The sequence below is a fragment of the Heteronotia binoei genome, chromosome 1 (assembly GCF_032191835.1).
Source record: "Heteronotia binoei isolate CCM8104 ecotype False Entrance Well chromosome 1, APGP_CSIRO_Hbin_v1, whole genome shotgun sequence".
NCBI classification, from domain to species: Eukaryota; Metazoa; Chordata; class Lepidosauria; order Squamata; family Gekkonidae; genus Heteronotia; species Heteronotia binoei.
The window spans coordinates 246,689,595-246,705,629 of NC_083223.1; the positions used below are offsets into that span (position 1 = coordinate 246,689,595).

The 16,035-nt window shown below is 48.9% G+C and overlaps 1 protein-coding gene across 2 annotated transcripts in view; it reads right to left on the reverse strand.

The window, feature by feature from the left end:
• Nucleotides 1-1,998: 1,998 nt before the first annotated feature.
• The window catches only part of GAREM2 (GRB2 associated regulator of MAPK1 subtype 2), a 47,039-nt gene continuing 33,002 nt past the window's right edge, over nucleotides 1,999-16,035 (reverse strand). For both annotated transcript variants that reach the window (XM_060250700.1, XM_060250709.1), the window contains exons 3-6: nucleotides 14,763-14,893; nucleotides 10,068-11,261; nucleotides 5,282-5,448; nucleotides 1,999-3,013 (exon numbers count right to left, since the gene is read on the reverse strand). In XM_060250700.1, coding sequence (XP_060106683.1) covers nucleotides 2,113-3,013; nucleotides 5,282-5,448; nucleotides 10,068-11,261; nucleotides 14,763-14,893 — 2,393 coding nt within the window. In that variant the 3' untranslated portion in view covers nucleotides 1,999-2,112. The remainder of the gene's footprint in view (nucleotides 3,014-5,281; nucleotides 5,449-10,067; nucleotides 11,262-14,762; nucleotides 14,894-16,035) is intronic.

Genomic DNA, 16,035 nt, shown 5'->3' on the forward strand with positions numbered 1-16,035 from the left:
TGTTCTATGTAGCTAGCATTGCATGGTTCCAAGTGCTGTTCTCTGCCCATTGAAACACCACATCCAACTCATGCATTTGCCTTTTTAAAATAAACTGGCTTTATTTCACTAATCGGCAAGGATTAAAGTAGAAATGGACACACACAGTCTGCCAACCTCTAGGCCTAAACCAAACAATCCCCATCCTGTCTGAAGACCAAACTGGTATTCCCACTTGCCAGAAAAAGGTGAATCCTTCCAGCAGGGAACTTAGCCAGACAGCAGCAGATCCCAACCGGCCCCAGCAGAGAGGTGAAAGATAAGCAGGATGCTGAAACTTGCAGGATGGGTCAAAAAGAAAACAACCAATTGTCTATGCATAGTGTGAAGGAGCAGTTAAAGTAACTGCTGTACAAAAGGCCATGTTGGGTTCTGCCTGGCCCCATGATCTGGAAAGAGTGGCAGCATACATACAGCTCACATAGAGAAATGGTCAACACAGGCCAGAGAAAATTCTTCTACTTCTTCCCTTCCTCTTGACTATATGAAATTTTGGGATTGCCTCTGCTCCAATCACATGTGCATGATATTTATAATGGACAGCGTGACGCTGGGGTTTTGCCAAGTTTCTAGGCATTATGGAGATGTGCTTGAAAAGGAAGTTTCAAATATTAGGGAAGAGGCTTCAGTGTTCCACAAGGCTTGCTGCAGTATTACATGGTACAACTTCTGGTGGACTGCAACACAGCAAAGCACAAACCCACTGAGGGGTGGGTTACGGCTACACTCCAACCATATGTATAAAAAGTATCTGTAGGTAGGAAACATATTTAAGGCAAATGGCTACCCTCGAGTCCTCACTGGCAGGCTAGCTTTCTATCTAGGTGAGAATTTTTTCTGCAGGGGAGCTTTTGTTCTCCACCCACCCACCCCTGCTGTGGCGATTTAGTCCAGACACAGACAAACCACTTATTTCTGCTACCAAAATGGGGAGGACGAGGACTAACTCCAAGAAGAAGTTCCCATCTCTCTAGACTTTAAAAGGAATAGTTTCACAGGCAAGAAAGGATTTTACTCTCAAGAGTGTTTCCTTTCTGAACCTTTATTACTTCCTGGAACTGCATGGCCTTCACCCTTTCCTTGCAAGTTCAAAAGCATCTAGCAAGTATAGGGGCAGCTAGGATGCCCTAACATTACATTTGCAGTGCAGAGCAGAATGACACTATTGAACTCTTGCTCTCCCCCTGCCTTTGAAACAGTGGACTGACTGGAACTACCAACCTAGCTACTTTTCGCACTCCACCTCCCTGGGCACAAGCTTGTGGAAGCCCCTGCTAAGAGCCAGGATGTGGAATGCTACTCCCTATCAACAGCATGTGAGATACCCCATTCCATAAGGCTGTGCTGGCATCAAGTCTTCCTCTGAGCAGCCAAAAGTGGCACATGGTCTCCACCATGTCAGGTCATTCCAGCACTTTGTTCACTATATGGTAGTTCCCTCCTGGTGCACAAGTACTGCACTTTGGGGGATTCTGAACAGAAGACCCATAAGCCTCACGTGCAGACCTGGCAGAGAAGCCCCTCAGCCCTTGACTGTGCAGGAGTGAGCAGCAATGTTTGTGGTCCTAACAGCAGGTCCAGGTGGCCACCAATATTGTATCTCCATTAAGGAGGGAGGCAGCTGTCAGTTCTTGGGCCCTGCCTGCTGAACCAGAACCTCCATGCCCAGGTCTTGTGCAAGCCTTGCTAGAAACTGGCAGTCATCTTTCCAGTAGTTGTGACACTGCACAATGGCAGGCAGGGTTGTACCATCCTTTAGCGAGAGGCAGCCTGGGTGTGTATAGGAGAGGCCTTATCCCTGCCCCCTGTATGAGAGAAGGGAATCCTGTTATCTTGCCTCTCTTGGCCATTGATCCTCCTTCCCCCTCCTCAGTTCACAGGATTAAGGATTAGGGTTAGCCTTCTTACCCAGCCTTCTTCATTAGTCTTAGCCCAACAGACCCATGCAGCCCCCCCTGTGCTATCATCTGCTGCTGGCCTAGCATCTTTGCTGAAGGCCATTCATATCTCTCACCTCCCTTGGTTCCAGGGAGGAACCATCCCCTGTGCTGCTCTCTAGGTCTCCCAGACGTTCTAGATCTTGGGCCTCCAGCCCTTGATAAACTGCATGATTTTCTTGACCTGAAGCTTGGTGAGATGGAAGTCCTCCAACAGGATCTCCTCCGTGAGCTGTACGAAGATACTGCCATCAATACGCTCACGGGCAAAGAAGGTGACCACATCCTCGGAGAGGCCAATGAAACGCAGGCACCTGGACACCTCCTCGAGTGACAGCACAGACAGGTCGGCTGGGGGCTGCCAGGGTGAGCCATCCCCATTGAGCCGGGCAGGTGGCACCTCAATGACCCCCTGGGCCAAGTATAAGCGGGTGACCCCTCCCTCGGCACCATGAACAATGGTAGGAGACAATGGAGCCACAGCCGTACGAATGACAATATTTTCAGTTGCCTCAAAGGCCTTTGCTGGCCGAGGAGGGGGAGCAGGACTGTAGTGCAGCTCCCCTTCGGGGGAGGAATTACCCTCAAAGGGGTCAAAGGTCTCTGGAGAGGATGCAGAGGGCTTCTGCCATTCGAGGGACTCCAACCAATCTGAGGAGCTGGAGGAAGCTGGGCTGGAGGAGTAGGCCGGATTGGAGAATGGGTTGAGTGCCCCAAAGGGGGCAAAGCGTTTCTGAGGATGGGGAGGTTTCAGGCGGGGGCAGCTGTGGTAGCTCTTGATGGTGGAGGAGTCGCTGCTTCCCAGTAGAGGGGTGGATCGGCCAGTCGCCACGCTAGATCCCAGGTCGCTATAGGCCCACGGATCTGACCATGAAGACAGCTGGGCGGGCTGGGGTGGAGACTGTGGTTGGGCCTGGGGACTGGAGAGCTGGCGGGTAGAAGACTCCCCAGCTTTGCAGTCACCCCACGTGCAAGGATAGCAGTACAGGGAGTAGGAGTCCGGAGACGGGGAGCAGCTACCACTCCGTGGTCTTGACCTGGGTGGAAGGAGAAGAAGAGAGTCCAAGAATCAGCCAAAGGGGGGAAGAATCTCTGCTCAACAGGTAATCAGGATTTAAAGACATAAAGGACAACAGCTTGAAGAAGTCAGAGGCTCCAGGGGAGCCACAGAGCCCTACATAGCTGATACCAAAAGGGCAGAAATGCAGGTGGGTTCCAGGCTTGGCCAGTGAACTTCATCAGTTGTTTTCAGGGCTTTTTTTGTAATATGAACTCATTTGCATGTTAGGCCACACCTCCCTGATGTAGCCAATCCTCCAAGACCTTACAGGGCCTATTGTAAGCTCCAGGAGGACTGGCTACATCAGGGAGGTGTGGCCTAATATATACAAAGGAGCTCCTGCTACAAAAAACAAAAGAACATAAGAGAAGCCGTGTTGGATCCAGCCAATGGCCCATCCAGTCCAACACCCTGTGTCACACAGTGGCCAAAAAAAAAACAAAAACCCAAGTGCCATCAGGAGGTTCACAAGAGTAGCTAGAAGCCCTTCCACTTTGGCCCCTCCCCAAGCACCAAGAATACAGAGCATCACTGTCCCAGACAGTTCCAACGATATGCTGTGGCTAACAGCCACTGATGGACCTCTGCTCCATATGTTTATCCAATCCCCTCTTGAAGCTGGCTATGCACTGGTTGTTTTGCAAAGCCTTTCCATGCACTGAAGATGCACAGCTGAACATTCCCCAAACACTGACTCGAACTCTTGCAATGGCTGCTGCCAGCTGGCAGTGGGGACGGGCAACTCCAGAGGGACAGCAGTCTCTACAGAATGCCCTTCCTCCAGCTGACATTGTTGGGCTTCCAGGAAAGTCACACATAGCACAAGTCTCAGGAGCCCAGCACAACGTCAAGGCAATCCATCCTCAACAGTAAAGGCCAACATGATGTGAATTACCTTAATCTCCAAAGCAATGATAGTGTAGGAGGGGGAGGGAAGGGTCCCCTGCCCCAAGAACCCAGAGCTGGTACCACAAGCACCCTGTCCTGGGCAGGAGTTCCTTCCTGAGCTCTGCTGTCCTTGCTTACAAGTGGCTACCTCTGGGAGCCTTCAATCAGCACTTCCAGAGCTATAACACTGACTCCCAGGATTCTTCTATGAAAGATGGTTATAGGGAGAAGCAAGGTGCAATTTCTTTTTTTCCCATAACTTTGAGCCAGTGAGACTCCCAAGGAGAATTCTGCTTCCTTCTCTCCATAGCAATACAGGTGTCAGTCGCCAAAGAGAATGCTTTGTTTGCAACCCTCCAAATAACCATCAGGTTCGGGCATCAGAAAATTCAGGTAATGAAAGCTTCCAGCACACTAAATGCATCAAGATCAAATGAAGAACTATCAAACCGTCTGACCTCCTTGGTTACACAAAGATCAGGAATGTTAAGATTGTCGTTGCAGTTTGGTCAGGAGCCCCTTCCTTCTGAGATTAGGCAGATGGCAACCCATGAGCAGTGTTCTCTCTAAGCTGAGTTAGTGTGAGCTAGCTCACCATTTTTTAGCCTCCGGCTCACACATTTTTGTCTTAGCTCAGGAAAAATCACCCCAGAGCAAACCGATTTATGCTGTAGCTCACAACTTTCATGCCAGTAACTCATGGAGTAGAATTTTTGCTCACAAGACTCCACAGCTTAAGAGGGAGTAATGCCCATGAGTAGGCCTTCTCAGGCATGGGTCTCGAACTCTCTCCCTCAAGAGACTGGCCTGTCCCCTTCTGTTGCCATTCCTTGCCAGAAGCTGAAGACTAATTCTTTGTTTCATCTGGTATTCCCTCAATGACCCCACTTTTCTGCCATGTTTTTAATTATTCCTATGTATGTGTATTTTATTGGATTGTATATATATCTTAACTTGGTTTTAATTGTCTGAATGATGTGTATTTTGATTTGTTCTTAAATTGTGTTTTTATTATGCATGTTTTCAATCCGTTAGCTGCCTTGGTGGCCCTGATGAGGGCAGGCTATAGGTTTTGTAAATAAATAAATTCATGGGAATCTCCTCCATCTGGTAAGTACACAGGACTGACCCTAGCAGCAGCAGCAGCCGCCACCATCTTAATGAAGAATTCCACCCAAGGATGTGTGTGCCCTTGATCCCCTTTATACCAACAGCATGGGACCTAATCTGTGTCAGAACACAAGGGAAAAGAATGTCCCTGAGCATCTACAATGTGCCTCCCCCCACTACGGAGCGCCCACACAGCCAGACCTTCTGGCACCTCCACCTATAGCAGTCAGCCACGGCCCTCACTTACACAACGTCGTGTAGTCCAGATGAGTAGTAGGAGAGGCTGGAGCTGGGCGAAGCAGCCGGCTGGAGCTTGGGGAAGTGCAGAGGCACTGGAGGGCTGGAAGAGGCAGACGGGTGGCTACCCCGTGGGGGTACTGGGGGTGCAATGAGAAGGCGGCACTCCTCCTTTACCTGAAAAAGACAAAATGGTAGGGATTGTCATTTACTGTTGGGGGGGGGGAGGAGCTGGATGCCTCTCGGGAATTCAAGCTCCTTCTTTAAGATGGAGCGATACCCAACAGTTTGAGTTTGGATGCCCAAAAGTCTTATGAGCATGGCATGCGCAGGGGCCCAAATCTGGTTTTGCCAAGTGGGTGGTGGTGGGATTTTATAGGGAGCTAATCAGCTGGTGGAAGGAAGGCAAGGTGTCTAAACCTTCTTGCTGATAGTTCCTCATAAATGCCCCCTCCAGCTGGTAGAATTGTTCTTCCTCTAGCAGAGTTCACATCCAACCATGGAGACTGCCTGAAGGAACAGAGGCTTGGAAAAGCCTAAGGCAGCATTTGCAGGGGGGAAGAAAAGGGTGAAGCATCACCTCCCCTTGCAGCTTCATGCCTGCAAACTTTCCCCTTTCTACTTCATTTGCCTTACTGATGAAATGCTAGATTCAGAATATATCCCCCTTCTGCCTTCAATCAGTGATGTTATGAGATGCTGTTTTATTTCTGATCTCTTCCCTAGCTATTCTGATTACTAATTCTTAACTAGAATGGCTGGTTGGGAAATTTGGCAGTGAGATCACCTAAGAGGGAGGAAAGCACTCCAAATACTTCCCAGGCCCCAGCCTAAGCTCTTTATCCCTCATGTATTCACTGCTCCCTGTGGGAGCACTAGGCAAGAAGCATGCAAAGCCAGCCCCTGGAGGGATCCGAGGGCCCATTCTGCTGGAGCTGTGAGGAGCAGAGGATTATTGTGAGGGGGATGCCAAGCAGGAGAGAGAAGAGAATTCTAAGATATACACCGCCTGCCTACATTCTGTGAATTTGATCCACGAGTGAATCACAAAGATAAGGAAGTCTGAATTGACATGAGAACATAAGAGAAGCCATGTTGGACCAAGCCAATGGCCCTTCCAGTCCAACACTCTGTGTCACACAGTGACCAAAAAAAACAGGCACCATCACAAGGTCCACCAGTGGAGCCAGGACACTAGAAACCCACCCATTGTGTCCCCCCAAGCACCAAGAATACAGAGCATCACTGCCCCAGACAGAGAGCTCCAATAGCCACTGATGGACCTCTGCTCCATATGTTTATCCAATCCCCTCCTGAAGCTAGCTATGCTTGCAGCCACCACTGCCTCCTGTGGCAGTAAATTCCACCACAGGGCCGCAAAGGCATCAGGAGACATGTGCAAGATCACCCTGGCCTCTTCCCGTCTACCTAGAACTACTTTAACAGGATGCCAATGACAGCATTTTGCTCTCAAGAAGAACATTCAGAAACTGAAGGGACATATTTTGTACAGAGTCAGTTGACATCTGACTAGTTTGAAACAAGGGGTTTTCACTCACAATGGATAGTGTGCAATTCTGAAAAGATATGGTGTACATTCAAATGAATTTATAACCATCAGGCCATGTACGCAATTAATATAAAGCTTTAGTACAGTACAAGTCACCATCTACTAGTTTATAAATTACAACATATACCAAAAGAGCAAATGGATGCAAATTTAAGTCAGATTGGGGAGAATTTTCCTGATCTGCCCTGGGCAGCTTCCACACAGACGTCTTGCTCCGCCTTGGTTTCTTTTACCTCCCATTGTGCTGTTTATGGAAGCATCCACATGAGGTCATCCTCTATTCGCCCTGTTTTCTATGTTTCTCCTTGCTTTGCTTCACTCTTCACCAAATCTAGTTTGGTACGATCTTTCCAGGAAGATCACTGGTAAAGCACCTTTAGATGTCCAGCCCAGTGGATGGGAGGGGGTGCATTTTTGCAGGTCCCACCAGATTGCTGCCATTTCCCTTGCCTCAGCCCCCATGGCAGCTATCTCCCTCCACCCAAAGTAGGCGGCTTTTATCAGGCTGTTAAAGAAATTTGGAATTCATAGATTGCCATAGAGTTATAATGCAATAATCATCTATTCAATTGCAATGCTGCAACAGTTCTCAACTTTAAAAAAAAAATTAAGCCTGTAGCCTTTTTCATTCTAGAGTTATAGAGTGTGGCAAAAGATCAGTCCAATGCTACAGCAATGAACCAATTCCTGGTTTGTTTGTTTAAAGTTCCCTCTGGTGAAGGAGGAAGAAATGGGGGCTGCCAGGAGGTGGGGTGATTGAGGAAAGTGTGGGGAAATCTGTATGGGTGCCCCTTTGCCACTGTGAACCCATCTGCAACCTCAATGACAACAAAAGCGACACTGAATATCACCTCTGTGTGGATGCAGCCTTGGAGCAGACTGGCCTTCAAGGACTGAACAAGACACAACAGCCACTAAATACAAACAGGCTGACATTCGGTTCCCACCTTCATAAACACCAGTTTAATTTATTTCGTGTAGTGCTTTATTATCCTGCCTTTCCTTCAAGGAGCTCAAGCAGCATCCAACCCTGTGAGGTATGTTAGGCTGAGAGAGAGTGACTGGCCCAAGGTCACCCAGCGAATCTCATGGAAAGTTGAAATTTGAATCCAGGTCTCAAAGATCCTACTCCAGCACTCTATTGCACCTGCTGGCCCTCCAACTTACCCTGCATCTTGACTTCAGGATGTCCTTTTCCCTGCTTCTGCTCCACATCACTGGCCGTTGCTGGCAGGGCAGAAAAATACACTTCCGAATAACAGCCCAAGGCACAGCAAATTAACTAGACAATTGGGAGGGGAGAACTTGAAATGGGGCTCCCATTGGAAGTAGCAGCTCCAAAATCCTTAGTTTAATCCTCAATCCATTACCCTGTTCCACCCTTGCCCAGTCTCTTACAGACCGGTCAACACAATCCCCCATTTCCTACAGGGAAATCAGTAGGCAGTGGGATGGGGAGGAGAGAGTGCCTAGAGAAGTGAACAGCTGCCTCTATGAATGTTTAAAGCCCTCTTAACTAAAGGTTATACATCACCTTTAGAGCAGGTAAAAGGCCATGTAATGGTCACTGAAAGGATTTTTTGCTTGAATCCCTGGAGAGCCCCTGCCAGTCTGAGCGGGTAATTATAAATACTGATCTTCATGGGCCAAAGGTCTGATTCAGTGTATAAGGCAGCTTCACAGGCTTACCTCCACTTCAGGACATAATGAATGTCATATATTAGGTAGCAGAAAAGAGGAAGAGTCCAATAACCCCTGCCTGGTGGAATGCGCTCCCCCTGGAGATCTGGGCCCTGTGGGATCTACTTTGATTCTGCAGGGCCTGTAAAACAGAGCTCTCTTGCCAGGCTTTCAACTGAGGCAGTGGATGTCACTTGTTACCGGCCTCCCCCCTTCATTCCATCCCAGTGCTATAGGACCTGCTGGACTGGACAATAGGCCATGTCTGTGAGGCAGAATTTGCCATGTTAGTCTCTATGGTTATATATTTTAATCAGTTTTAACTGCTGATTGTCTTTTTATGATGGAACCCGCCCTAAGCCTGTTCTGTGGGAAGGCTGGAATAAAACTGAATCAAATAAATAAATACAAACAAAATTTGTGGCAGGGTATGAGCTTCCATGAGTCACTGCTTCAGGTATCTGAAGAAATGAGTAGTGAATCATGAAAGCTCATCCCACCTCAAATTTTGTTTGTCCTTAAGGTGTTACTGGACTCTTGCTCTTTTCTACTGCCACAGGTGAATATGGTTACCCCTCTTGATATATTAGTTATGCATTCTGTGGAAGGATCTGGGTGAGAGTAATATGAACTCAAGTATAATACAGGAGCCAGGGTCCTGGAATCCTGATCCAGTTCATGACCAGCAGCAGAGGAACACAGCTTGGCCAAGAATCTAGCTGTCAAAAACTCCCTTGTATTGCTGCAGATTGCTGACACCCTCAGGGCAGCTCAAGCGGAGATCAATTCTAAAGAACAAGGTGATCTCACCCACAGGGCCCCTGTAGGTGCTGGGCCTGTGAACAAGGCAGAGAACCTCCTCCCCTCACCTGAGAAGGTGGCCACCTGTTCAAAATGGCTCTCTCACTTCTAAAGTTCCCCAAATAGAATTGCCTGGAGGGCCCATGTGGACTAATTACATCCCCCTTTCATTTTTAAACTCATTCACCTTCTATCTCTGCAGGTTTCACTTTCCTTCCAACCTTTCTCCAAGCACCTGAGGATGGCATAGAGGGCTACCCGCCCCCCGCCTTTATCTTCAAAATCATCCCATGTAGAGGGCTGCATCTAATATGGAGACTCACTGAAAGACAGTGCATCCTCTGCAATCAGCTAGCAAGCTATTTTGGTGGGGGGCAGAAGAGCAGGGGTATGAAGCCAGATCTCCCTTGTCAAAGCATGACACTCTGGCACACTTGCAACACACACTCTCAGCAATGTTCCCTCTAAGCTGCAGAGTGCTGTGGGCAAAAATTCTCCTTCATGAGCCAAAACCATTCCGGTTCACTATGGGGGTAGACCTGGCCTCCTAAGACTAGGTCTACCCACCCTTGTATTTGGGCATCCAGAGAATAGGTCTACCAGTTCCTTTCCACTATACTGGTAGACCTGCCACCTTGCGCTAAGTCTAAAATCTCCTACCAGATAGAAGCTGGTGCAGCAACGCCCTCTAGTGCAGCTTAGTGGGAACACTGACTCTCAACACTGCAACCTCAGACTCTCTTACCGCTTCAGATTTCGGTGGGACAGGGGGAGGCATCTCCCCCAAAGGCTCGGCTTTCAGGTAGCCTTGGCAACGTGAGGAGCCGAGTGGAGAGGAGATGCTTGCAAAGGAGATAAGATCCCGTTGGCCCTTGTTGGCACTCTCCAATCCTGGCAGGTTGCTGCTGGGTTCTGAGTAGTTTTCAGTGCTTTGATTGGTCCACAGCTCCTCATATGGGAGCTCCTGAGTCCGGAATGTGGGTTCAGCCCAGTCGGGCGTCATGTACTCGCGCTCAGAGTCTGAAGTCTCGGTAAGATGGGCAGAGTGCTCCTGACGGGAGGGGAGGAGCAATCGCTGGCTCCTCCCTCCTGGGGCAGAGTCTTGGCAGCCACTCTCAGTGGCGCTATAGAGGCAGAGTGAGAGGCGCTGGAAGGACTGGGCCAGTTCGTCACGGGCATAGCCCTGCAAGCAGAGCCGTACACGACGCGGGCTGGCACACTCTTCCGAGAAGTCCGGCTTGGCCTCACGCACAGCCTTGGAGTATTCATTGGGGTCAAAGCACTCCTGGCAGAGGGCAGCACACTCATGCAAAAGCTTTTCCAGCTGGGGATCTCCACCTCCACGCAACATCCCCTCTGGCAGCAGGAAACGGGGCATGTCTGTGAGCAGGAGGAAGTGGAAAGGTGCCACCTCGTCCCTGCGGAGGATGCAGCACAGCACCACCGTCTTGGAGATGATGCTCACCAGCTTGTAACAGTGGCCCTCGCGGATGGCATGCAGGTCGTAGGGGTTGCGAGGCGGGCGGCTGGGGACAGTCACATTGACGGGCAGCCGGACCTTCTCAATGATGCTGCGGATGGTGTGCTCCCCCTCCTGCATCTGCAGCTCCAGTGGGGAGCGAGTGCTGAAGCGCCCTTTGCACTGGAAAGGCAGGCTGAGGCTCTCATTGGTCCGGTGGTTCATGCAGATCAGACAGGGCATCTTGCCTTTCAGCTGCTTGCTGCCACCACCTCCGCCACCATTCCCGCTGCTGCCACCACTGTTGCTGCCAGGGCCTCCTGCTTTGCCCAGCTTGCGGAGTAGTGTATTGAAGCGTGACTTCTCTTTTGCAGCCTTGGCACACAGGATCTCTGCCTGCCCCATGAGCGTCAACTCGTCCCCTGCATGCAATGTGAAGTTGTACACCTCGCTGTCTTCGCTGAACTCACCCGACACAACCTGCAAAGGAAATCATTGGGAAGTCGAAGAAAGAGGAAACAAGGGGAGTTGGGCTTGGCCTATTTACTCTGCCGTGATAGAGCCTCTGCTGCTGCAAACAACCTTCCCTTCCCTTTATTTCCCCCACCTTTTCTACCGAAGGCTTTGGGGTGATGCACATGATTCTCCCTTCTTCCCTTTCATCCCTGCAACAACCATGTGAGGTGGGCCAGTTGGACAGAGAGTGACTGGCCCAAGGTCATCCAGTGAGCGTCTTGGGCTAAGTGGAATCTAATCCTCTCTAGTCTTATTCTGATATTCTCTAACCACTGTACCTCATGGTCTTTATCTGAAAGTTGATCACATTCTACCAGCAACATATGGCAATCTATCAAGAGCACAATAATTCTTCTGTTGTCTCAGCCATGGATTGCACCCCCCCCAAAAAAAAACCCAGAGGGGGGAGGTGGTTTCCTGAACACCTGAAAGGCCTCAATATGGAGGGTTGGCACAAGATTCTATGCTGAGAATTGGGTGCCTCTACCTCAAAAAACAACACCCCAAGCCCCAGCTACTTTCTGTTAATGCTGGAATGGGGGGAGGGCCTCCAAACCAGGGGCTCCCCTGCCCCCAACTGGGGATTGGCAACCCAGAATCTTGCTAGGAATCTTTTTTGGAAGGGTAGCTATATTGATCTGCGGTAGAAGAGCTAGATTTGAGTCTGGGAAAACACAGGGCCCAACAAGGTTTCCGGGGTATAAGCTTTTGAGAGTCAAAGCTCCCTTCATCAGGGGAAATCTGTTGTATCCTTAAAATGCTCAATAGTATCTGTTAGTTGTTCTATTCTTGAGCATGTTAATCACTGGGCAGGAAGAGGTTGAGGTCTGAAACGTGATGTTGGCAGAGCAAAACAACTCGGGGGGGGGGGGGGCACTCCATAGCAACTCACAGAAACTACGCTGCAACCCACACTGCAGCTTTGCACAGGAGGCAGCCCAATTTCAGTGAGACCTGGTATACATGCAGGGGAGTTCTTCTGCCTCTCCAGCATCAGGTTTAAATCAGATCTTAGACGAACCTCGAAAAGGAAGCGAGTGAAAGCCCCTGTGCTAGGGCTCTGTCAGACTCATACAGGGAACTGGGAGGGAAAAAATACAGATAGGAAACTGGAACATGAAGCTTTAAGGTCAACCAGGCATTTAAATGATCCTTCCCCTAATCTTCCAGTCTCTGCAGATTATTAAAGTGGAGCCAATAAAGCCAGGGGGAGATATTTAAAACATCTGCAGTCAGATTTCTCAAAAACAAGTCTATTAAGATGCTTAATATTTAAGAACAGATGAGCGGCCCAGCCAGACCAGTCCATAAATGTCCTTCTTCTCAATATGGCATCCTGTTCTGAACAGCAGCCAGCCAGAGCCTTCCAGGAAACCCAGAAACAGGGAATGAAAAAAACAGACTGCCCTGCTTGAAAGCCTAAGGATAGGGGGTGGGGTTGTTTTGGTTTTTGTTTTTTTTTAAAGAAGACTTAATTATTCTATTTTGTGTAGATGACTCCCATCCTGAGTTTACAGCAAACAAGCTTTGCTTACATGGGGTTAAATCTGAGTGTGGGGAGGTTTTCTCATGGAAAGGATCCTTAATCTTTCACCCCCATTCATAGTTTTGATTACCAAGAAGTGAATGAAAAGTGCCACTTTAAGCAGAATGACATTGTGCTAAGCCCACAGACCTAAACTTAGGCTTGGGGAGACTGAGGGACAGTGCCTGGAGAGGGCACAATCTGAGGAGTGCTCAGCAGGCAGCTTGTAAAATACTGGGTTCAGTGGGGAAGAATGAGAACTCCCAAAGTAGTGATCAGCATCTTTTACTCAGTGATTCAGCATAGTACAGATAAGGCAAAAACTAGCATGCAAACCCCAGGCTGTGGCCTGTCTATATACAGAGAGACTCCACCCATAGGTCCATTAAAAGTGGCACAACAGCCTCCTATAGGTGGCCCCAGGCAGCCTGACCAACCAGGCTGCAGATGTTTCAGTCCTGGTGCCCACTGTTCTCAGGGATGAAGCTCACACAGTCTCTAAAGTTTAGGCAAGGACATAACAGATCTGATGGCTGATGTCCAGGTTAAAAGACATCTCTTCCAACTCCTCCCATTACTCATAGGGTTGCCAACTTCCAGGTGGCACCTGGAGGTCTCCTGCTATTAAAATTGATTTCCAGATAACCAAGATCAGTTCCCCTGGAGAAAATGGCTGCTCTGGAGGGGGAACTCTATGGCATGATACCCTCCTGAGGTCCCTCCCTTCTCCAAACCTCACCTTCCCCAGGCTCCACTCCCAAAATCTTCAGGTATTTCCCAACCTGGAGCTGCCAATCCCACCTTCCTGTGAGGTCACTTCCTCCCATCAAACCTTTGGACTGAAAGTTGACTCTGACTTGAGGATTTGGCTTGCACTGGACCTAGACCCTGACATATCCTTGAAGTTGGCAGCCCTAATTTCAATGGTCTTAAAAGGCTGTAATTCTGCTTTGGGTGGCACTGCCTGTTGCAGAAAGCCTGGGTTTGAGTCACCAGCTCTGTTGTGATACAACAGCTCAGGTTTTGCAAAGTTCATTTGGAAAACCCATGAACAGGAACAATGTTGCCTCAGCAGAATACTGACTTCTAAAATGCCTTACAAACTAGAAGCACTGCAAAGGACAGGCTCACCTCTGAGCTCTTTGTTAACAGCCAATGACACCATTTAAAGTGAACGAAGATAAAACAGAGCAGCTGAATGCAAGAAGCTGAACTTCAAATAATGACAAGGGAGATCCGGGTCTCCCCCTTCAAGTGAGAGAGCTGTGGAGAGAATTCTCATATATGCCCCCCCCACACATTCTCAGTTGCCACACACGCTTAGCAGAGTCTACCGCAAACAGGGTTGTTGTTGAGGATAAAATAGAAGACAAAAGAATGATGTAAGAAGGGCTTTTTTTGTAGCAGGAACTCCTTTGCATATTAGGCTACACCCTTCTTATATAGCCAATCCTCCAAGAGCTTACAGGGCCTACTGTAAGCTCCAGGAGGATTAGTTACATCAGGGGTGTGTGGCCTAATATGCAAAGAAGAAGAACTGCAGATTTATACCCCGCCCTTCTCTCTGAATCAGAGACTCAGAGACCCATATCTTCTCCCCCCACAACAGACACCCTGTGAGGTGGGTGGGGCTGAGAGGGCTCTCACAGCAGCTGCCCTTTCAAGGGCAACTCCTACGAGAGCTATGGCTGACCCAAGGCCATTCCAGCAGGTGCAAGTGGAGGAGTAGGGAATCAAACCCGGTTCTCCCAGATAAGAGTCCGCACACTCAACCACTACACCAAACTGGCTCAAAGGAGTTCCTGCAACAAAAAAAGCCCTGGATGTAAGCCACTTCAGTTCCCCATTGAGGGAAAAGGCAGGGTATAAATGAAGTAAATATATAATGAACAAACTATGCTTGGGGGAAGATACGCTCACCCTGCGGAAGCACAGCTGACCTTGACGCTGAAGGTGATGGCCTCCATCACAAACACTCGATCTGGGAAGATGCTGGCCACTTCCTCCACACTGTTGAAGTACTGGACGGGCTCCCGGACGTCCCTGTCCTGGTCCAGCAGCTTAAATTTCCCTGCAGGATTGGAAACCAGAACACATTTGTTTGGTTTTTGAATATGCTTGCTGGGAAACCCACTCCAGGTACTTCCCAACCCTTAAAGGCAGCCGAAATTCAAGACTAGCATCCCTGAAGACCAAGTGGCAAGAAGGGAAGGACAAAGCCATGGTGAAACAATACCTCTCACACCTCCCCTCCAGGTAACTAGTGACAGATTTGCACCTTGGGAAGAGCAAAATTTAATTTGCACTCTGCTAAGGCTCAGACATTCTGAAAGGAGAAGAGGTAAAAGAAAGGGCTGGAAGGAGGGCTGGCTCTTCTCCAAGCAGAGGAAAGAAAGAAATTTGCCTTCAAGAACATACAGAAATCTGGTACCGTTAGCTTATTTGGGCTCTCTCTTAACAGGAAAATATATTTAGAATAAGGAAAAGAGGACTACAGTTAATAGAGAGCCAGTTTGGTGTAGTGGTTAAGTGTGCGGACTCTTATCTGGGAGAACCGGGTTTGATTCCCCACTCCTCCACTTGCACCTGCTAGCATGGCCTTGGGTCAGCCATAGCTCTGGCAGAGGTTGTCCTTAAAGGGCAGCTGCTGTGAGAGCCCTCTCCAGCCCCACCCACCTCACAGGGTGTCTGTTGTGGGGGAGGAAGGTAAAGGAGATTGTGAGCCGCTCTGAGACTCTTTGGAGTGGAGGGCGGGATATAAATCCAATATCATCTTCATCATCATCATCATAAATCCTTTTTAAAAATTCCACTTTTGCTCAGTAGCAGTTAGTCATTTTTCTAATTTCCCCACCCCACACCCTTCTGTATTGGATGAGTTTATTTACAAACAGTGAACAATTGTCAAGAAATTCTTGTGATCATATAGAATCAAAGAGTTGGAAGGAACCCCCAGGGTCATCTAGTCCAACCCCGCACAATGCAGGAAATTCATAAATCCCTCCACCTAAATTCAAAGGATCAGCATTTGGGCTCCACACAGGCATCCACTCGGCACAGCACAAACCAAGTTACAAAAAGCATGCTGGGAAACTTGTGTGTGGATTTGGGTTACTAGCAGTGCAGTCCTAAACAGAGGTGTACCCTTCAAAGTCCATTGAGGTCAATGGACTTAGGGCCCTCGTAGCTGTGCCATCTGCCACAAGACAGACT